Below are 23,919 nucleotides of genomic sequence, written 5' to 3'. Positions count from 1 at the left end.
TTGTGTGGGGTTTTCTTGGCAAGTTTCTTTGGAGTGGGTTTGCCATTGCTATCCTCTGAAGCCGAGAGAGTGTGACTTGCCCAAAGTCACACTGTGGATTTCCATGGCTGAGCCGGGATTTGAACCCTGGTCTCTAGAGTCACTCCAATGGCCAAACCACTACACTGTATTTTAGATCCCTGCAATTGGAGAAGGATCTATGAGACTCCCCTTTGGGTTACGCTCTGAACTTTCAAGGAAGTATCCAAAATCTGGGACCTGTTTGCGGAAGACACGGGGGTTCTGTACTCAGTTAGTGCCTTTAAAGTTCGGGCCAAATCCCGGAACAGATTTGCTGGCTCTGCGAATCCCAGCAGGAGCAGATCTTTCCTTGCCACTGGAACTGGAATAGATGGGTCTGGTGTTGCTTTGGTTCTGGTGGAACAAACTTTGGTTCTGCCACTCTTGGAGAGATGCTTAGATGCTCCTGAACAGAGGTGACCATGTGCACTGAGCGCCTCCAGCCAGCAAAGTGACCATTTGACTCCTAATATTTTAAAACATTTCAGCAGCTGGCATGGGGAAGGAAAGAAACAAAACCCAACTCACCGCCTCTGTAATTAGTTCTGAACTGGGTCAAAAATAAAAGCTTTTGTTAATGGTTTGAAAAAGTGCTCCTGGTGGGTGACATCCACTGCATTCCCTTCTCTGGATGGCTGACCTTCTTGGGCGAATGCTGGCGATCTGTTTCAAGCAAGGTCTTGAAATGGAGGGCTGCAGAGATGAAGCATCAAGGGATGAAAATTGCTTTGTCCTTGGGCACCTCAAGCTCAACGTGACGAAGAAAGAGACTCTCTGGCCTCTGTTTCGAATCCTTCGTTTTTGCTGCGGCTGAAAATTGTTGGGTGGGAAAGAAGGCAGAGGAGCTGGGTTCTCCTACATAGCACACTTCCAGCTTCCGAAAACCTTGCATTTGTTAGTAGCATGACTGTGTGTAATCTTTATGTATAACCTGCCTTTCCTGCAAAATGTGTGCCTTCAAGTCAACTCTATTTTAGGGATTTATTCAGATGTGGTTTGCTATTGCCTTCATTGGAGGCTGCATCTGCACTGCAGAAATAATGCGGTTTGACTACGTTTTAACTGTGATGGCTCAATGCTATGGAACCACAAAGCGAAGTGTAGGGCATGTCCATTTCACACAAAAAGTCTCTGACCTGAATAACAAAAAAGACTAACTAGGAAAGTACTTGTGAATACTTACTTAACAATGATGCTTATGAAACCATGAATTACATGTGTTTACTACAATAATGCAAGAATTTTGTATATTCTTCCTCTTTAATAACATTTGCCTGGTTGGCATCTGTCCACACCCTTTTGACTACACTCTGCTATAGCTTGCGGCTGCACTGCAAAGTTAATTCAGATTGACACTGCTTTAATTGCGGCTGCACTGCAAAGTTAATTCAGATTGACACTGCTTTAACTGCCATGGTTCAATGCTATGGAATCCTGGGATTTGTAATTTGTTGTGGCACCCAAGCTTTCTGATAGGGAAGGATAAATATCTCACAAAGCCTCAGCTTCAGGTGAGAGCCTGGCAACCCGACATTTATTTCTGTGCGGATTCAGCCATCATTTTTGTTATTTCCCAACTTCTCCTCCTCCAGACCAGAGGTATTCAGCTATTATTTGGACTCAATTGTAGGCACTTCCCTAGAAGTTTTAATGCACCCCAGGAACGAGAGCAGTCTAGACATACCGATCAATTGTAAAAATGTGCAGAGATGCACACACAATGAGGCCTTTATGATCCACAGCCACAAATGCCGTCTTAATGCTCGGATGGTGACCTAATGGACCATTACACCAGTCCTGGCTTGTTGCTTCTGCATTGCATGCATACATAAAACTCTGTGTGAGATACATGGACATAAAATATGTATAATGTTGTCAGGAATCCTCTGTGTGTGTATGTGGATAGGTGGGGGCAGTATTGCCCAGTGAGAATATAGGTGCTTTATGGCCAAATTCCTGCTCATGGGAATGTTTGGAGAAGAAGTGCTTGGGAAGGTTAAAGGGACTTCTGCTTGAAGATGGCCTTATGCTGAGTGGAGTACTTTGTCCTTTTTGCAAAAGGTTGGCAACTAGACCAAAAATGTTGGCCGCAAAGTTGAATGTTGGGCTATGGGGACCACCTGAGAATTTAACCATGTCTTGCATGGTTACCCATGGGCCTGAACCTTTTTAGGATGGGAGGAACCCTGTTCCTAAAGTTGGGAAGTAGCAAAAATGATGATGGCTCAATCCCCACTGCAGAAATAAACCAGTTTGATACCACTTTAACTGCCATGGCTGTGGAATTCTGGGAATTTGCTTTGGCACCAAATGTCTCTGACAAAGAAGGCTAAATGTCTCAGAAAACTGCAGTTCCAGAATTCTATAGAGTTGAACCATGGCAGTTAAAATGGTGTCAAACTGAATTATTTCTGCATTGTGGATGCAACTGATGTTGTGGGAATGGGAGAATGGCCTTCTGAGGGTGCCCAGAGGGCTGGATTTGAACCCAGAGCCTGAGCTATAGTTGTAAAGATGGGCTTGATGGATCTGTGACCGCATAATAAAATATTATTATCATTATTAGTAGTAGCGATGGGGGAGTTTGGTGGTGGACTTCTCTCCCATCTCTGTGCAAAGCTCTGGTGCAGCAATTAACGACAGTTCCCAGAATTCCACAGCATTGAGCCAGGACAGTTAAAGTAGTGTCAAACTGGATTATTTCTGCAGTGCGGATGCAGCCTGTGTGGAATTTCTCTAGTTTGGGAGCTGCAGTTGTGCAGCCCTCTTCAATCTGTCTCCCCTTTTGATACTCCTTGAATGATTCCTTGTAAGTTGCCAATTGTCCATCTTAGCAAAAATCCACTGAAGGGTTAAGCTTCCCATTGATCTCCCTCCTCTCTCCCTAAATGCTTATTTTAGCCCTTATTTTGTGGAAACTCTTACCCTATTAATTTTTTTTATATAAGCGAAAAGCAGGTCTATCTAGATGCGCTAGGTGTAATCCGTTCGGCACATGGGGATAAGTTTGCAAATCCAGTAAGTTCTTTTGAAGTAGGCTTAAGTGAGATCATTTTGAGAATAACAAATGGGTTGCGCAAAGGTGCAATGTATGGGGGAAAGTAGAAAGGGACAGGCAGAATTAAGAGCCAGCGATGCCAGGAAGATTTGCTGATGTGCAAAACTGAAAGTGATCTCTGTCGGACTTGTCTGCCTTTGTTGGTCTGAATCATAGTTAAATAATGAATAGTGTTGTGTAGTGGTTTGACTGTTGCATTATAACTCTGGAGACCAGGGTTCGATTCCCAGCTCTGCCATGAAACCCACTGGGTGACCTTGGGCAAGTCTCACTTTCTCAGCCTCAGAGGATGGCAATGGTAAACCGACTTTGAAGAAGAAACATGCAAATAAAACCCCATTCACTTTAGGGTCACCATAAGCTGGAAACAATTTCAAGCCACACAAGATAAATCTCTCTATATATAGAATATGTCTCAGATACATATATATCGGTAGAGTTACACATTAATTGTGCAACGCAACCCTTGTATTGAATGGAAGTGTTGTGCAACTGAACCAAGACATCAAGCATGCAACTGAAGTGTGCAGCACCCATATGCAATGCACATAAGGATGCTGCATATTCACAAGCGATGCAAGACCACAGGTATTTTTAACTGTTAAAATGGGGTGGGAATGAAAGATGGAAACCAAGTCTTCCTGCAGACCTTTCTGGACCAACTGGACCATCGCTTGTGGATATGCAGCACCCTTATGCGCATTGTGTGTGAATGTTGCACGCTTCAGTTGCATGCTTGATGTCTTGGTTCAGTTGATTCAGAAAGGTTTGGTGGAAGACTTGGCTTCCATTTTTCATGCAGTTGCTCACCCCATTTTAACAGTTAAAAACATCTGTCTAGGAAAGTGGTTTTGCAGCCAGTTCTGTTTTTTGGTGGTACTTGAGAGAGAAAATTGACTTCTAGACCCACTGCATTTACCCACCCTTGATTTCTGGATTTTGTTTCTGTGCTGCCTTTCTGACATGGAGTTTGGCTGAGTTTTCTGTTCGTGGAAGAACATAGTAATATTGAGCCATAATGAGAGCCATGGCTTATCCATCTTGGAACAGACCTATCCTGGAAATCTCTGCAGAGCAATTACACTTAAGGTGGCCATCTCCTTTCCAAAGCTGGCTCCATAAATCTCCATAATCGAGTAAATCAAGGGGCAACTTGAAGACACAGACACACAGACACAGACACACACACACACACACAATATAGCATGGGCTCTAACTATTCGAAAGGCACCAGATCCCATTTGATCTTGGAAGCTAAGCAGGGTCAGTCCTGGTTGGTACTTGGATGGGAGATCACCTATGAATACCAAGTGCTGTAGGCTTTATTTCAGAGGAAAGCACTGGCAAAGTCAAGGATTCCTTGCTTAAGAAAACATGATGAAATTCATAGGATCTCCATAAGCCAACACAGGCAACTTGAAGGGACACACAACACACACAGATGCTCCTATGAAACAGGGTGTGACTATGTGGAAGGGGACAAAATGGGGCATTAGCTTCCATAATAACAACCCAAATTTATAACATTGCAGAGAGCAAGATGTTGAAAATCTATTTGCTGTAGTTTTTTGTGGGTTTTTTGTGCTATTTGGCCATGTTTTAGAAGAGTTTATTCCTGACATTTCACCAGCATCTTCTCTGAAGCTGCCATTGCCACAGCTGCTGGCAAAACATCAGGAATAAACTCTTCTAGAACATGGCCACAGTCAGAGCCCAAAACCCCCCACAAAAAACCATGGATGCTGGCCATGAAAGCCTTCAACTTCTGTTTGCTGTCTTTGCATTCCCTGGGTCGCTTTGCTTGACTCTTTTCTTTGAGTGCCTAGACTAGACTATTTCTAACTACGCAGCTGAAGGTTTATGTTGCTGTCAGGTGCGAAATTTGGGGTCTGAAGGAAAATTTCCTTTGAGGCGGCCGAATTCCTATTTGGAGGAGGAGAGGGCCTTTATTTTGCCTCCTGGTTAGATATGTAATATTGTATATATATTTCCAGGTTAGTGCTAACAGTGATGCTACTGACTGCCCTCTTTCTTCCCTATTTAGCTCAGCATGGCAGTTTTCAGATCTTTTCATTGGCTGGGTAATTGAGTTTTCTCCTCTTAATTATTTCAGGCCCGTAAGTTGCTCTCTTGATAGCAACGCTTGCAGGAACGGACCCTCAAAACTCCAGCAACCTGCTCCAGGCGATCATCGCTTTACGCTGAAGACTGTTTTAAAGTCCCCCCCCCCTCTTCTGACAAGGGATTAATTTTAACAACATCCTGAAGTGCTTTCTTGAGGTCTTTCTTCCCTTCCCTTTCTCCCCGGATGGCTTCAGGAAGTGTGTTTATGTATTGATGTGCGTAATTAAAATATATGGCAGGCTATAGACCCTTACAAATTGGAAACGCTTCTCTTTTATGGATGAAATGTTTGCAAAATATGTCTGAGATGTTTGCATGGCTGTCTTGATGGCATCCGAGCATCTTACAGATTTGTTTTGTTTTAATATTGAATATTGAATGCAAACAAACCGGGGAAGTCTATGTAGGAATGGAAAAAACTAGCCTTCACTCCCTATCCGAAAAATTGATATCTTGACACACTGGAAGCCAGGTCAGGAAAATAAATAAATAACACAGAGGGTGAGAATATTTGTGTAGAACAAGATTCTAGGTTTTTCCTGGGTCCTGGTCACAACTATAGCTGCTGTTGTGTGCGCGCATATATGTGCCTTCAAATCTTCTGTTGACTTATGGCGACTCTGTGAATTTCATAGGGTTTTCTTAAGCAAAGGATACTCAGAGGTGGTTTTGCCACTTCCTTCCCCTGAAAGATATCCTAAAGCACCAGGTATTCATTGGCGGTCTCCAATCCAAGTACTAACCAATGATGATCCTGCTTAGCTTTCAAGATCAGACAGGTTCAAGTGCTTTCAGGATATTTTGTAGGCCATAATCTTGGATAGCTTTGGGCCAAATCCAACAATGTATTAATACCCTTCCATTGACAAAGGAGACATCCATCTTCACTGCTTCCCTCCTCTTCCCTGTGAGTGGATGATGGTGGTGCTAGTTGTAGCAATAAGCAGCAGCAGCATCACTTTTGCAGCTCTCTTGATCTGTTTGGGACAGTTTGACTAAGACATATGGCTCTTGGACAGTGATGGGAAAAGGTGTCCTGGAGGATAAAAGATAACGGATGCCCTGGCCTGTGCTCTTTTTCGGTTGTTTAATCACCTATTGAGCAGCTGTGGGTATATAATTTATATCTTTTTAATTAGGTTTTAAAAAACAGATCAATCAGTGCATGCCCCTTTCCCCTTCTTATTGGTTTCTTCTTTCTACACCAGGCCTGGCATCCCGTTGGTGTCTTACACAAACACATAAGTTGTTGCATATGTATATTTTTTGACCAATGCATAATGTCTGTATTTGGGTGAAGGATATGAAAGGGGAATTTTTCATCTGGCATGTTGGGCATTGCAAAAAATTATGAGTTGTACATTGCACATTGTTCTGCAGGGCTTATTAATTGCATGAGTGTGTATGGCTGTGCATTGTGCATCAGTGCATGATGTACATTGGTCTGGGCAATATTGCAATCCCGCAACACGATGATGTAATGCAATTGAGGCATAACTCTGTGACTGTGAGGTTAATGTGATTTCTCTTCAATCTGTGATCAGGGTACATGGATAGTATTCCTTGCATCCCCGAAAATTCAGTAAGAAATTTAACTTAGGCAATTACACATTGCACACCAAACCACAAGTGTACAACGGGGTCCTTGAGCCCTCTAGATTCCCCAAATAACCCTTTATCTGGACCCCCCAAAAGGATGGCCATCTGCTGGGGATGCTTTGATTGGGATTTCCTGCATGGCAGGGGGTTGGACTGGATGGCCCTTGCGGTCTCTTCCAACTCTATGATTCTATGATTCTATGATTCTGTGATGAGTTGCCTCTCCTGGAAGCCATACACATTTAACATTGGTTGTAAGGGCTCCTTACACTGTTGAACATTAAAAAACAACGCTCTTGTGTTTCAACACTAGAAGTGGACATCTGGTCACTTCTCCTTCTGTTCAGTGCCTGATCTATCTCTTAGGCTGCATCCACACTGCAGAAATAATTCAGTTTGACACCACTTTAACTGCCATGGCTCAATGCTATGGAATTCTGGGAATTGTAATTTTGTGAGACATTTAGCCTTCTCTGTCACAGAGCTCTGGTGCCACACAAACTACAAATTCCATAGCACTGAGCCATGGAAGATAAAGTGGTGTCAAACTGGATTATTTCTGCACTGCAGATGCAGCCCTAGTCCAGCTTTCTGTTGTCGTTCCTTTTCGCATGATCAATATTATTCCGTTTGGATTAGTATATTTTCCATTTAAGGCCCGCAATCCAAATACGTTTCTTCTACTTCTCTGTGTTGTTGTTGTGCGCCATGCTGGGTTATAATAATAATTATTTCTTTTCCTTTTCTTTTTAAAAAGAGTGTCAGTTGCCTGCATTATTTATCACACCATTGAAGTGCAAGCTTTTTATTAAGATAAAATATGGCACAACCAAATCTAATTGGCTCATAATTCTCTCATGGCCTTCCTTTCTCTTAAAAAAAAGTGATGTCTCAACCCCGTGATGTTTTTCTGCCTATTGGCAAATGCATCCCCACTGGGCCGCCTATTAAATATACTTTATTGCAAAAACGGTCCTTTTGTGCTGCCTTTGCAAGAATGGAGAGGCTTGTAAAAGAGTTGATCGAAGCTATCAAATGCTGAACAAGAGAACACAATGCAGGGCTGATTTCCGCTTTTCCCCAGTTGTCTACTGAACCTTTTGTTCTATAACCTTCTATGGATACTTTGGGTCATAAGCCTCAACTGTTAAATTTTACTGTCATCTCACCTATGGCCAGCCTATATAGATAACACCAAACTATGGTTGAGTGGTTAAAAACAAACCATGGTTTGTGCCACCTGTCATGTAGATGCCAAGCCTGAGATAAAATATTTGGAGAAATGCAAAGCAAGGGTCTGAAAATGTGGCTGTCAGGAGGTTCGCTCCACTGCTACAAAAAGATCTGCTGGCATCTGGTCTGTTTCTGGGTACAATTCAGGGTTCGGGTTATGACCAATATGGCTTAAATCTAGGCTATCCCTTGTGAGCCTCCCAGGACCCAAAATCTTCAGTGGATGGCCTTCTCTCCATCCCACTGTCTTTCCAAGTATGGTTGGTGGAGATGCAAGACAGGGCCTTCTTGGTGGCTGCTCCTAGGCTCTGGAACTTCCTTCCAAGAGAAGCTAAAATGGCTTCATCCTTATTATATCCTTCCATCGGCGGTCAAAATCTTATTTATCCCAACAGACTTTTAGAACGGAGGATTTTGAGCAAAAGGGCTTTTAAGCGGGTGCTGTGCTCTTTTGATTACATTTCTCCCCCCCAAAAGACATACATTTAAAAGCATATATGCGAAATAGTTTTAGTACTGCTGATTAATTTTGCTTGAATGCCAATCTTTTTCGTGTTTTAAACAATGTTGTGTGCCTTCAAGTGTTTCCTAAGATGACACTATCCTGGGGTTTATCTTGGCAAGATTTGTTCAGCGGAGGTTTGCCATTGCCATCCTTTGAGGCTGAGAAAGTGTGACTTGCCCAAGGTCACCCAGTGGCTTTCCATGGCCAAGCTGGGAATTGAACCCTGGTCTCCAGATTTGCACTATGTCACATTGGCTCACTAAAGTATATTGTGATCATTTTAATTTTCAAGCTGCTTTGGGTCTGGGTTTTGGGGAAAGGGTGTAATAACAACAGTCAGAAACACAGCAAAGTACAGCATCATCCCAAATGGACAAAACAGTGATGCCTGTATTGGGCCAACCAAAATGCACATTATACATGCTGCAACCACAACAATACTACTCAGTTGATTCCACAGAATGACAGGCTTCCTGGTCTATTTACAGCAACCTGAACTAATCCAAAGGTTTCATAGTTTGTAGCTTTCCAAAATGCAGCGAAGTCTGTTGTCCCAGGTCACTGGCTAGACTTTTTGCCAAGATTTTCCTCTCTTGGCTTTTTGCTCATGGCTCTAAGCTGCGACAGGTGGTGACACAGGTGTTGATTGCTCCCGCTTGGCAGCACAGTCCCTCTCAGTTCTGTGTATCAGTATTAAGGTTTCTACCTGGTTTTTGTGGATGACTTCCATCAGCATCTCATGGCGTCCATGTTGATGAGGAAGGGAGTTCACTCAGATTTCAATGCAGTTTTAAAAGGAGTCGTCCAAGGTGCTAAACCTGTGTCTCAAGTATAAATTTACTCCCTTTGATATGTCCTTTTAAAGCAATTAAGAACATGGGGTGGATTCACTGCCTCACTGACCTGGGAGCTACAAACCGCCACTGTTTTTGTCCTGTCTTGGAGGTTATCCAGGGGCAAAGTACCAATGTCCATTTCAGATGAGAGAGAAACAGCCCCAGTTGTGAATAGGAGCTTACTAGCCAGGGATATACAGTATTCAGAGTCCAAGTCAGTAGGGTGAAGCAGTAAATCCAAGGTGCCAGTCCAAAGGAGTGTCCAGTAGCATGGTCAGCTTACGATGCAGGGTCCAAGGTCCTTTGGAAACACAAGCCAGAAATCAAGAGACTGTTGTGTTGTTCTTTGCCTTCAAGTTGCTTTTGACTAATGACTTAGGTTGTTTCTGACTAAGGTAAACCTATCACAGATTTTTCTTGGCAAGTTTCATCAGAAGAGGTTTCCCATTGCCATCCTCTGAGGCTGAGAGACTGTGACTTGCTCAAGTTCACCCAGTGGGTTTTCATGGCCAAGTGGGGATTCGAACCCCCACAATCTCCAGGGCCATAGTCCAATGCTCAGAACACTGTATCATGCTGCCTCTGTAGCCTTTCTGAAAGAGGTCTGTAGCCTTTCTAAAAAGAGGAGCTGCCACTTCTAGAGTTTTGCAGGAGCAGAGTTTCATTCTTGTTCCAGCCAGAAGGACAGTCCAGGAAATCTGGAAGGGTCAGGTGCCATAAAAGCAGTCTTGTACGAATACTAAGGAAGTGTAGTAAAAGTGGAGGGTAATTTCTTTTTGCAGTAGTTGCAGTGAGCTCTGGAATAAAGAGAGGATTTACCCCAGGGATTTGAAGATGGCATTGTGACATGCAGCGCCATTGAAACATCCACCCGTACCAAACAATAGAACAGAAAGCCAAATCGTCGGAGTAAAGGAACATTAAGCAAAATCATTTCTTTAGCTTCTGGGTTCTCTCTGGAGAGCTCTCTGAGCTGAATCCAATGCCTGTCAGGGGATATGTTTGTAATCAGGCAGATGTATAGAGACCCGAGGCTTTATTTGGATGCCAAAAGCAGCTGTATGGTAGAATGGGCTTTTCCCTTTCTCAGCCTAGTCCAGTATGGGCTGATGGTTTGCATGTGAGTCGGGTAGTGAACCTATTGCCTTACCTCAGTGATCCCAAACTTTGGTCCTGCAGATATTTTGGACTTCAGCTCCCAGAATTCCTGACTGTTGGTTAAGCTGGCTGGGGTTTCCGGGAGTTGAAGTCCAAAAATCTGAAGGGCCAAAGTTTGGGCCCTGGCCAATAAAACAGGTTTAGCACCTTGGATAGCTCTTTTAAAGTTTAAAGCAGCAGTCCCCAAATTTTGGTCCTCATGATGTCATGGCCATCAGTTCCCTGAAGCCCCAGCCAGCTTGGCCAACTATCAGGAATGATGATAGATGAAGTCCAAAATCTCTGGAGGACCAAAGTTTGGGAACCACTGGTTTAGAGTAAGATTCAGAATGGATTCAGTGCCTGGTAGGATCCAATGTGGCATTATGGTTTGAGCATTGAACAAGGACTCCATGAGATCAGGATTCAAATCTGTGCCTGGCCATGCAAACCTACTGGGTGACCTTAGGCAAATCACACACTCTCAGCCTCAGAAAACCCTGTGACAGCTTTGTTTTAGGGTCGCCATAAGTCAGAAATGTGCTCGAAGGCACACAACAAGAAGAAGCAGATGTGGAAGCCAGCAGATTCCACTGTGCTCCTGGCTGACCTTCTTTTCAGCCAATTGACCAGAGCTGATGAGAATTGGGATCTTACAGTATCTGGAAAAGTATTGGTTGCCTGACCCTACTGTAAATATCAGGCATGTACAGGGTTGAAAGATTAAGGGCATTGCAAGGCATTCTCAACTATGGTTCCAAGCTTATTGCTTTGCAAGGCTTTAGTTGTGGGCGAATGCCACTTTTATTCCATAAATATGGTATCACACCTACAGCATGAGCATCCTAAGCTGCTTTCTTGAAAGAAAGCCCTCTGCCTGACCTCAAAACCTAAGTTGCACTTTCCTCTGGCATGTTCAGGACTGAAGCCTGGATTTGCTCGAGATTGCTTGACTTTTCTGGGTCTTTGCGCATATAATCTGTTGCGTGGCATTTACCCCAAGGGGTTCTTTCCCATATTTCTGGATAGTCTTTGATGGTACATCTTCTGTACTCATTTTATCATAATGCGCAGAGCGTGCATTATCAGAAATGGCTTCCTACCCTCTGTGATTCCTGCTGTGGTGATAGGGATGTGTCAAATTGCAATATATATGTGTGTGTCTGTGTATGTCGAGGGAAGTATTCTTGCCAGCATAGATAGCCCTGCTGGTTTATTCATTCCTGTGCAACTGAACCATCATTTCTCACCCTGGGCAAGCAGATAGAGACTGCATTTGGTGCTAATATCTCTCTTGTCTCTTTCTTTTTTTCCCTTTATGTGCTTTTTTATTTTTAATTGAGCAAAGGAGTTGTGGAAAGGGCATGTTTGACATTTCCCTGCAATTAGCCAAGGAGTGAAACACGCTTGTAAAACTGGATGAAGCAAGAGCGGATGGTATAATTGATACATTGGTAATACTGGTTTATGTTGGGGCGGCATTGAATCAACTCTGGATTTCCCCCTCTGCATTTTAAAAGAGATTACCAAGATGCAGATCCTGTTTTGGGGGAAACCGGACACAGAACCTCATTTAAAGTTCAGTCTAAAATGTATATTGGATTCACTGCTCTACTAGTCCAGGGGCCTCCAATGTTGATAGCCTTCTTCTTCTTGTTGTTGTTGTTAACTGCTCTCGAATTGATCTCGACTCATGGCGACCCTGTGGATGAGACATCTCCAAGGCTCCCCATTTTCCACTACTCTGCTCAGGTCCTATATATTTATACCTGTGACCTTCTTAATAGACTCCATCCATCTAGCATGTGGCCTTCCTCTCTTTATAGTTCCTTCTACCTTTCCCAGCATTATTGTTTTTTCCATCGAGTCCTCTCTTCTCATGATGTGTCCAAAGTACAACAACCTAAGTTTTGTTGTCTTGACTTCCAGGGAGATCTCTGGCTTGTTCTGCTCTAGAACCCATTTGTTTGTCTTTTTGGCCATCCATGGCATCCTCAACACTCTTCTCCAGCACCACATTTCAAATGCATTGATTTTCTTGCTATCGTCTTTCTTAACTGTCCAGCTCTCACATCCATCCATGGTGAGCGGGAATACAATGGCTTGTATGATTCTAATTTTTGTGCTCATGTATATCTTTGCATCTTAGCATCTTTTCTAGTTCTTTCATGGCCCCTCTCCCCATTTTTAATCTTCTTCTGATTTCCTATCTGCAGTCCCTATTCCTATCAATGTTTGATCCCAGGTATGAGAACTCTTTTGCTACTTCTGTGTCTTCATTTTCTAGGTTGAATTTGTCAAGATTCTCCATTGTCATTATTTTTGTTTTATTTATGTTCAACAGCAGGTCTGCCTTTGCACTTTCTTCCTTGATAGCCTTATCCTCTGAATTTATCTAATGTTCAATATTGGCAGCCATTATTGATCAGCAGCATGAAGGTGTTCTCATATATACTATAATATTTATTTACATTTTCGGAGCCTTTACAGACAAGTTCTTATTTATCCTTGTATTCAACCAAATTTACTCTCCACATTTCCTACTCTTTGACCCATGTATAATCTTTGTTTTCATCCTCTCAGTTAATTGTACAATTTTTGTTTGGATACTTAAATCACTTAACGTTCTTTCTCTATCTTCCAGAATAATAGTACAATAAAATATTTTCTGAAATAATACAATTAAGCCATATATGAACCTCCAAATTCTATATGCAAACATGGTTCTTTTATGTCTGTGTTTTTATCAAATTTTTCTCCCGTATTCTTTATAAACTCCTTTAGTTTCATTCATTCGTTCTTGTTTTATGTAACAGATGAATTTCATATGAGCCTTTGGTGTTATCCCTGCAGGGGCGGATTTGCAAGTATGCCTCCCGAAAGGCTTGACCTGTTGCTCCAGGAAGATGGAGGAGAAATACCAAGCCTTGGCCCGGTCCAACATGGAGCAACTCCTCCAGTCTGCCAGCATGGAACTGAAATTCCTCATCATGCAGAATGCGGCCGTCTTCCAAGGTAAGTGACAGGGCGACTTTGCAGCAGGATTTCTCAACTTGGCAAAAGGGAGTGATATCGTGTCACCATTTTGAGAAGAACTGCAGAGCAAAAGGGAGGCATTTTGGTGCTTGTCTGGGGGGGATTGTGGAGACCACTGGGGAGGTCTGGAGGGAAATTGGGGCCTGCTGTACATTTGTATGCCCTGTAATATAGAGCTGCTGTGCTGTTATGAAGGTACTGTATAATGGTGGGACTTTGCATGTGTCTCTGTGCATTTGGGTGACTTCTTCTGTGATCTGGAGGCAAACATTTCCTGATGACCATTCCATTTTTTTTTTAAAAAGAATGGAAACAATTTTGGAAGGGGAACTTTGGAGGTTTTCGGGGAACTGGCGGTGGGATGTTTCAGAGATGGCAAAAGAGGGAGCCAAGGGATGCATGCACCCCATGGGCCTTGCTGTGGCCGTCACTGACTTAGAAGGAGATGGGGAGATCTGAGGTCACTCAAAATAGCTAAAGGCGCTATATGTCATTTGGAGCAGAAATTTTCTGCTTCCCAAATATTTGTGCTTTTTTTCTGGAGTGCATGGAGACTCTTTGGTAGCCTTAGTGGCCACATTGGGCTCATAGGCTGAACTTTTTAGTGGACCCCATCGGGGGAGAGTAGGGAGAAATGTCTACTTAGTTTTAACCTGCGGAGCTGAAGAATAAGATGAAAAGGTTCATAGGGATGGTCTCAGGGAAAGACAATGTGGTATTAGAGCAAAGGTGGGCAACCCTTGGCCCCCGGGCTGCATGCGGCCCTTCCTAATTCTAATTTTATGGGATCCTCAGTAGTGGAGGTACAGTGATTTCATTTCACTTTAAATGCTGTGGCAGCATTCTGTGAAATTGTGGGATTTGTATTTTGGGGAGTCCCTAGAACTCTCTGGCTGAGAATTTAAACACCCCACCTTAAACTCCAAATCCCAGGGTCTTGTAGGAGCAATTAAAGTGAAAACATGGTGCTACAACTGTGCAGTGTGGATGGGCTTCCAGATAATTTTAATTGAAACATTTTCCCTTAAGCTGTTGCTGCATTACAACAATTCAGCCATTCTTTGGTCTGGAAGTGGCACCTTGTTGATGCGGAATAATTTCTTCCTTGGGTCTTAAATGGTATTAGTAAGGAGTTATAGGAATGCTGGCTTCTCATTCATTCGTAACTCAGCCCCCTTTGGAAGTTTTCTGTGTTGTTTCTGCCTGACATCTGAAAGAACCGCTTGAATGACAGACCGACTCCAGTCCTGTTGTTCTGCCTTAAATCTAATTTTCTTCCTTCTGAAATTGCATTGGCTTCCTGGCTGATAAAGATCAGGGGGAATCGCCTGGCATTTACCCAGCTCTCATTCAGCCATGTCTGTTACTGTGTTCACTTAGCAAAGTTTATTAGATTATTAAAGGCTTTGCCCCTTGGGCTCTTCCATTATTACAGAAGGAAAATACCGCACACATAGAAGGTGGGGTGGAATGGGGGAACTTGGTGAGTACATTGGCTTCTCCGTCTGCCATAGAAGATTGTTCTTAAAAAATTAATATGCAGTATGTCAGTGTTCATGTGATGTTGTTTTGGGATTTAGTCTGAACTGTATTCTGTGCAAGTCAGGCTTCATTTGGGCTGCTGTGTCCAGTTATGGGTTCCTCATTATAAGAAGAAGAATCCAACCAAAATAATGTTTCCAAGCCTTCTGTCTAAATCTCATTATTAGTCCTAACTAGTATAGATCCAGTCAATCATTGGGATATACTTAGGTTTTGAAGGACTGATTCAATGGGTCTACTTTATTATTTGAAGTGTGTTTGCATCACCTCCCAGCCCACAAGGGCAATGAATCAATCCGAACCAATTTAAACAATAAAAACATTTTAAAAACACATTATAATATTTTTAAAGACTCCTAAAAGCAGTTGGGACTAAGTCAGTGGTTCCCAAACATTGGTCCTCTAGATGTTCAGATCTGGAGATCTCATTTTAAGAAGGATCTGGATAAGTTGGAGCAAGTTCAGAGAAGAGGAAGAATGGTAAGAAGTATGGAGAACAAAACAAACGAGGAAAGGTTGAAGAAGGTGGGCATGTTCAACTTGGTGAAGAGAAGACTGAAAGGAGACATGGTTGTCCTCTTTAAATACATCAAGGGATGCTCCGGAGGGTAGGACCAGGTCTAATGGTTTGAAGTTACAGGAGGATAGATTTTGATTGAACATTAGAATAAACTTCTTGATGGTTAGAGGAGATCAGCAATGGAACCAACTGCCAAGAGAGATGGTGGAGTCTTCTTCTCTGGACATCTTTGGAAAAAGACTGGGCAGTTACCTGCTGGGGATGCTTTAGATCAGCAATTCTCAAACATTGGTCCTCCAGGTGTTTTGGACTTCAACTCCCAGAAGCCCCAGACAGGTTAGCCAGCAATCAGGAATTCTGGGAGCTGAGGTCCAAAACATCTGGAGGACCAAAGTTTGGGCTTAGATGGAGCTCCTTCATTGAGCTTGAGATTGGAATCATTGGCCCATGAGAACCCTTCCAACTCTATGATTCTATGATCCTTCCAGATTTCATTACTTATGTTGGAACTGAAAACTATAATTTTAATGAGGGACTTCTCTTCTTTTTTCCTTAACTTGTAATGTTTCATTGAACCCAAGGAGATGAGCTAATTTTTTTCCCCAACAGCAGTTTCAAGAATGCCTGGAAAACCTGGCCATGGGAGGGGAATGACGAATAGGACCAGAAACTTTGGACACAATTTCTCTCTCGTTGGGAAAGCTTCCGGAACAAATTGCCAGATCCATCACAGAAGGAGTGAAGGCTGTAAAGTGGCAGCTCTCCTGAACCAAATAGAGCTGGGCAGCTTGTCGTGGCAAAGGGGCAGACCTCTCCCGAAGAGAAGAGGGCTGCAAAAGTGCCTATGTCTGCATTCCCTTTGAATGCTCTTGCTTCATCGGAATATCTGCACTTCCTTTCTAGAAGACACTTTGAGGCCTGGAGGTTTCTCTCTTTTACTGCTGTCACAGCCAAGTTTGAATTGACAGGGATGAGTTCCATTGCAAAGTGCATGGAACCAATTTTTGTGTATCCACTGTGAAGTTTTATGCACCTTATCTCAGTCATTAAGCAAAGTGGAAACTATAGTCAAGAAATCAGAAGACTAACCTGCTGTACACAATGGCCTTAAAGACTGGGTTAGGAGCAGAGTTGGCGCATAGCACCACACGGCATGTGGTGTCACGGCACTCCTCTGGTGCTGCATCCACATGATGCAGCGCCAAAGGAATGCTGTAAAGCCGCACCACCGTGGCTGTCACATTCTTTCCAGGATACAAAAAGGAACCGGTTTTGTGCCCTAGAAAGGCTGGATTGGGGCTGCAGTGTGCAGTTGCTGTGGCCGCGATCTGGCAAAAATGGAGGCACCTGCAGGCCACTCCTTAGGGGCATTCTTCGCAGTCTCTGAGACTTTCAAGGAGAGTTATGAACGAACTACAGTGGGCCCTTCCCTTACGTGGGGGATCCATTCTGGACCCCCAACCCGCATAAGGGGAATTCCGCCTATGCTCGAGCCCCATTAAAAATAATGGGGCCTGTGACCGCAGCGTGGCACGTGCGCCATTACTCCTTCCGGGGCATACCAAGGCTTCTTCCGGTGCGGCTTTCAGCATATGCTGAAAGCCACGTATATTGCGCCTGTGTAAAACATGGGTGCACTGTAGATAAGATCCTCAAGCATAAAGATACACCATTAAGTACCAAATTCAGAATCATCCAAGCCTCAGTATTTTGGGGAATTGAACATCCATGGATTTTGGTATCCATAGAGTGTTATGGAACCAAACCCCAGTGGATACCAAGGGCCCACTGGGTTGGGTTGGACTAGGTGACCTTTGTGGTCCCTTCCAACTCTGTAATTGTTTGGGGGGGGGCATACGATTCCCGTCTGTGGCGTAGTGTCTCTGTTTGCGTAATTCTCTTTATTTCCAAGGCACACGAGTGACTTTTGAACTCCAGAAGTCCTCTCAGGCTTTCTTTCCTCTGAAGCACTCTAAGAGAGCAGTTGAGCTCTTGTCTTCTGTAATTACTTCTCGAGGCAGGAGTTATCTTTGATAGTTCAAGTCCTTAATACATTTCAATTGCCCTCCCAATGCTATAAAATAGCCAGATAATGTTTTTCGGGTTTTCACTAGGTGGTCATAAACGTCAGGTTACCTTCCAAAGCTGATATTTATATTCCTTAGCACCAGCATTTTGGCTTCTCCTTTTCTCTCTCTCATTCTCTTTATTTGTTTCCTTCCCCCCTTTGCACCCTCCTTCCCTTCCATCTCCAATGCAAACGGCTGGGCCTGCCAAATGCGTTTGGTCTCTGGCTCTGAATGGATTAAGCAAGGAGATAAATTCTCTCTGACTGCGCCGGAGTATTTAAAATGCAGAGAAGGAGCAGTCTGTAAACACGGCGAAGGGGAAGAGGCAGGGGACTGGGAGAAAGCAGCCATCGGGATGTCAAGGACAGGCGTCTGTTTTATGTAAAAAGAAACATTTTCTGCCCAGATTGTCATCTGCTTCACTTTTAAAGCCCGCAATAAGATGGAATGATAAAACAACCAATGATGCATTTCAGACCGGAGATATGAACTCTTCCTGAGCCAATTAAACTGTCAATATGTCCTGCTTTCACATCCTCACTGACAAACTGGGTCACCGCAGTACCATAACTCACTTCAGCGAGGCTTGCCAAGCGATCAATTCGACAATTTATAATCTTACGATATGTTATGAAGGTGTATTAATCTGTGTTTAAAAGAAAAAGAGAATGAGGAGGCTGGGTGGGCCGTTCTCTTACTACTGTGCAGAAAACCAAGTGCAGACGTAACACTTAACCACGGTTAGGTATTGAGCTTGTTCAGCTCATGCTTCAAATGTTGGTTTGGAAATGGATTCCCAATTCCTTCCTTTTGGGGTGTGAGCAGATTGGCTGGGCGAGTCTTCATTTCCTTCAGAGACAGAATTGGAAATGGGTGTTTCATAGGAAGTTCAAATTGGTTGGGTTGAATTATAAGTTGCTTTCAAACCAGAAGTGAAAACCATGGTTTATTGTGACATCCAAATTGGTAGTGAATCATAATTTCCTTCTAAGATGGAATTTGAAACCATGGTTTGACAGGACATTCAAATCAAAGAGGCAGATCATAAAACCAGAATTGGAAGCCATAATGTACTGTGACATCCAGTCCAGCTCCAAACCAGAGATGGAAACCATGGTTCAATTCCCAGCTCGGCCATGAAACCCATTGAGTGATGTTGCACAAGTCACATGCTCTCAGCTTCGGGGAAAGGCAATGGCAAACCTCCTCTGAACAAATCTTACCAAGAAAACCCCATGATAGCTTCGCCTTAGGGTTGCCATAAGTCGGAAATGACTTGAAGGCACTCAGCACCCAGCAGAAGCAAAATGTGAGAATTGACCATGCTGACTGAACCTCTGGTGCAGGAAAAGGCATGATCAAAGTTGTGCAAAAGACTTTCTTTCTTTCTTTCTTTCTTTCTTTCTTTCTTTCTTTCTTTGGGGGCCTCAGGTTAATGGGAAACCTTGACAGGCATTCAATCTGGAGTGAGAGTGAAAGCACACATGCCCTCGAGGGCACGGAGGGGGGCTGTGTTTATCTTAAATGGAGTCTCCAGCTAGACTGATCAGGAGACCACCGTCGTTGGGGCAGGATTGCCTGTGGTTTCCCTGGCCAGTTGGAGAACAGGAGCAGCCTTTCTGTCTGGTCCTCTCTAATCAGAGCCCTTTCAGGGATTCCTGAGATACCAGAAGGCTTGTGTATTGTTGCCCAGAAATGCCTGAGTGGTTTCCATGGACAGGGCCAGAGAGACTGGAATAACTGCAGAAAGGAATCCAGTTAAGATGGACCCTATATACGCTCGAAAGAAATTGTTTTTTAGATTTGCCCCCTTGTACAATCTGCAAGTTCTTCTGCCTCCCCAAGACTTCACACATTTGTGCTTCTGTACCATTTAGAGTGTCTTTGCCTCAAAACATGATGGAGTTGAAAGAGTAAGAGGGCATCTAAGAATGGATCTGTATTACCAGGTTGTACTGGTTTGATACCAGTGCTACTGCGATGGTTTGGACTGAGTTTCCTGGGATTTGTAGTTTGGTGAGGGACTTAGAATTCTCTGTTGGAGAGCTCTGAGTCAGTTTGTTGGGCTACAGCAGCAGAGGATCTCTGTAGGAGAGAAATTCTGAGTTCCTCAATAAACTATAAATCTCTCGACTCTATGGGATGGATCCATGCAAATTTACAAAAGGATCCAAGGGCTATAACTCTATGGCATGGATGTTCTTAGGATGCATCCACACTACAGAAGTAAACCGTGGCAGGTGTGAAACTGGATTATTTCTGCAGTGCAGATGCAGCCTTAGTGACATAAAGGTGGGCTTCATGTGATGATTGGACTGCATTTCCCATAATTATTCACCACTGTTTCTGCCGACAAAGGCTGTTGGGAGCTGCAGTCCAACAACATCTGGAAGGTTGCATGATTTCCACCCCTGTAGTAAAATAGTGGGTGGAAGACAGTGATGCTTCTCAAGCGCCGGGATTAGAGTTGTCATCCCACCAAAGGCCTGTTTCTCTGGGCTATTGACAGATTTAGAGAGTGGAGGGACGGAAGGTTTGTTCTGGAATCAAAGACTCGATTGATCATCAGAAGGCAGCCTTTGACCCCAAAGGAGTGGATAAAGAGCAAAGCCAAGCCTTCTGTCATGATCAAAGTGAATAAAAGTTTTGGAATAAGTTTGTAGAGAGAGGTGGGCTGCAGCTAAAACTAATCAGCGCACGAGGAACGGCCTTCATTGGAGCAGCACTTTGAGCATGGAGCGTGTCCAGAGGAGGGGGACCAAAATGGTGAAAGGTCTGGGAACCATGTCTGATAGGGAAAAATGTTGGGAGCTGGCATGTTTAGCCTGGAGAAGAGAAGGTTAAGAGGTGACATGAGAGCCAGGTTTAAATATTTGAAGGGATGCCATATTGAGGATGCAGCAAGCTTGTTTTCTGCTGCTCCAGTGACTAGGAGCTGGATCAATGGATGTAGTTTCCTACAGGAAAAGAGATTCCACTTAAACATTAGGAAGAACGCTGCCTTGGAGAATGGTGGAGTCTCGTTCTTTGGAGATTTCCAAACAGAGGCTGGATGGCCATGTGTTGGGAGTGATCTGATGGTGGAATAGAGTTGGATTGGATGGACCTCTTCCAAGTCTAGGATTCTATGGAACTCTCTCCCAAGGAAAACCAGGTTGAGTGGGTCCTTCTTGAGCTTTCGATGGGATGTGAAAGCAACATTATTCCAACTGGACATTGACTTTTAAAAACTTGCTATTAAGAATTAATTTTTGTGTTTGTGTGTGGGTACCTCTAGGTGCCATGGTGGACAGAGGGGTCATTGATTACTGCTATTATTGCCCACCGATGGTGCTAGCTCTCTGCAGTGGTGGGATTGCATGCCCCTGTGAGGCAAGAGGCAATGCAGATGGCAGCAGCAGTGCTCAGTGCCAGGCTCAATGTGCCAAACAGCTACTGGGCAGCAGCAGTGGTGGGACAGGGATGACACTGGCAGAGACTCTCTCAAAGACAACGGCACTAGCCCCATAGATAATGCTTGCTAGTATTAGGCAGAGGGAGACATGGTAAACCTCTTTTTGAAGATCTTGTCATTGGTATTAGTCTAATATTAGTCTAAACCCAGTTGCTAATCCCAGTTGGAGCAGATCCACTGAATCAATGGAAAGTACATAAGTCTTGCTTTACCATCCAGCATTTGAGTGAATGGGTCAACTCTAGTTGGGACTTGGATTTGGCCTTTGGATGAGGCCACTCAGTCAGCACTGCAGAATTAATACAGCTTGACACTGCTTTAGCTCCATCCTATGGAATCCTGGGATTTGTAGTTTGTTGTGACACCAGTGCTCTCTGACAGAGAGGGCTAAGTATCTCACCGAACTACAAATCCTAGGATTCCATAGCACTGGTTTGTGGCACTTAAAGTTGTATCAAGCTGCATTCATTCTGCAATGTAGATGTAGCCTTTGAGCCAAATGTTTAGCTCAGGATTGCTTATACCAGTCTTCCACACACCCAGCATACTCACTTGTCTTGGACCATAATTCCCATCAGCTCCACCCAACAGGACCATACTGACAGGTGATGGGGGTTGTAGTCCAACACACAGAGAACTTTGTTCTGTGCTCTTCTTGATTTGGCTATTTGTTTTTGAGCTGTGTGTGTGATCCAGTAAATACTTGAAAAACAAAGTTGGTTTTACATCAGTAAAAGCACTGGAGATTGAGGAATTGATTCTTTATCGGCTTCTGTGACTTAAGCATCCACTTGAAGGGTATTGCCTCAGCTTTGCCTTGTGGATCAATGTTCCAGTTGCAAAGCTCAGTGATCTGTATACCAAATCAGTGTAATTCCCCATCTCTTTTGTGATGCTGAAGCAATGTTGTCTGGATTATACATTAATAAATATTTAGTTAGACTAAAGCTTGAATGTTAAAAAGTTTGGTGACATAACAGCAAGCAGGAGGACAAAGAAATCTCTTTGATGGATTGGTGTCTGCTGCTTTGACCATGATTTGCTGAATTTCTAAAAGCTCATCTCCTTGTTTGGGAACTTCTGAGATTTTTTTTAATGCAGTAGCAAGGAAGAAGAAAAAACTGGAGCATTAGAAAGATGACCATTTTCTATTAAGTGGCAATGTAATATTGTGACTGTTTGCCATTGACTTTGACTTATGGCGACCTTATGAGTGTGAAATCTTCTAGATTCTTAGCAATCAGTTGCCCTTCTCAGGTCTTGCAAACTCAAGATAACCGTGTCTTTTTGACCATGTCAATGACTTGTAATTGGTTGAAAAATGTCTTCTCCTTTTCCTGCTACCTTCCACTTTACCAAACAGTATTGTCTTTTCCAATGGGTTTTCTCACCATGGATTGGAAATATACTCCCTTCCAAAAAGAAAAACTTGATTTGGCCATTTTATATAAGGGATACCATTTTTACTATGCCGCTGTATATACAGTCGACCTTCCTTATCCACAGATTTTTTATCCACAGCTTGAAAATATATTTTAAAAATATAAATTCCAAATAGCAAACCTTGCTTTTCCATTTTATATAAGGGACACCGTTTTGCTATGCCACTGTATAGAATAGGTTTTGAGCATTGAGCATCCATGGATTTCGTTATCTATGGCTGGTCCTGGAACCAAACCCCGGCAGATACCAAGGACCCACTGTATTGTATAGTGCAGTGATGGTGAACCTTTTAGAGACTGAGTGCCCAAACTGCAACTCAACACCCACTTATTTATTGCAAAGTGCCACATTCCTCTGCTTTCTAGGTACTATCTCTGGTGAACTCTGTGCTGGGGCGATGGCACGCATGCCCACAGAGAGGGCTCTGAATGCCACCTCTGGCACCTGTGCCATAGGTACACCACAGTTGGTATAGTGGCATAGTGGTTTGAGTGTTTGTGACTCTGGAGAACAGGCTTTGAATCCCTTTTTGGCCATTTAAACCCACTGGGTGATCTTGGATGAGTCACACTTTCTCAGCCTCAGGGGAAGACTCTGAACAAATCTTGCCAAGAAGATCCCATGAGAGGATTGCCTTAGGGTTGCTATAAGCTGGAAATGACTTGAAAACACATAACAAAAAGTATATATTATGCGGTTTGAGCATCCATGGATTTTTGGTATCCTTGGGGGTCCTGGAACTAAACTGGCAGTTTTTATTTGTGCAGAGCAAATCCTCAGCTCTTTGCAGTTTGGGATTTACTCTGTGCAAATAAACCACTTGGGAGCTTTGTATAGAAAATGGCATTTTTCATGCAGGAGTGTTGTTCTCTGCACCCAAAATTCATACGTTTTCTGTGCAGAAAACTTCCTTCTGTGCAGTCATACTTTGTGTGTATATATATATGAAGAAATCTCAGTACAGATCATTCTGATCTATGCTCCAGCCCTTCCCCAACTTGAGGCTTCTTGTGCAGAATTAAGCCCTATGTTGTGAAGTTTCTTGTTACAAAGGATCCTCCTTGTCAAGGTTGCTCAACGCTTTGAGAAACCTTGTTTTTTGTCCATTGTTGGAGGATTTGTGACTATTCTTCCTAGGAAAAAACAACCTTGAATTGCAGACTGTGAGAGACTTGTCTGCCAAAGTCCTTGGAGAACTCAGACCAACTGAGAAGAAAAAGATTAATTTTAAAGACAATTGGAGGAAAGCGCAAGGCAGCAGAACTGAGCAGGCATCCCTCAATGCTCTTTTTAAAAGGTAAAG

The 23,919-nt window shown here is 43.4% G+C and overlaps 1 protein-coding gene across 1 annotated transcript in view; it reads left to right on the top strand.

Moving 5' to 3' along the window:
- GPC3 (glypican 3) overlaps nucleotides 1-23,919 on the top strand; it is a 132,144-nt gene that overhangs the window by 4,691 nt on the left and 103,534 nt on the right. The window contains exon 2 of the mRNA XM_089537132.1: nucleotides 13,406-13,567. Within this exon, the coding sequence (XP_089393258.1) occupies nucleotides 13,406-13,567 (162 nt within the window). The remainder of the gene's footprint in view (nucleotides 1-13,405; nucleotides 13,568-23,919) is intronic.

This window comes from Sceloporus occidentalis, unplaced genomic scaffold, assembly GCF_023333645.1.
Source record: "Sceloporus occidentalis isolate IW3139 unplaced genomic scaffold, rSceOcc1.0.p SCAF_8, whole genome shotgun sequence".
Lineage (NCBI taxonomy): Eukaryota > Metazoa > Chordata > Lepidosauria > Squamata > Phrynosomatidae > Sceloporus > Sceloporus occidentalis.
This window is presented reverse-complemented; position numbering and strand designations above follow the sequence as displayed.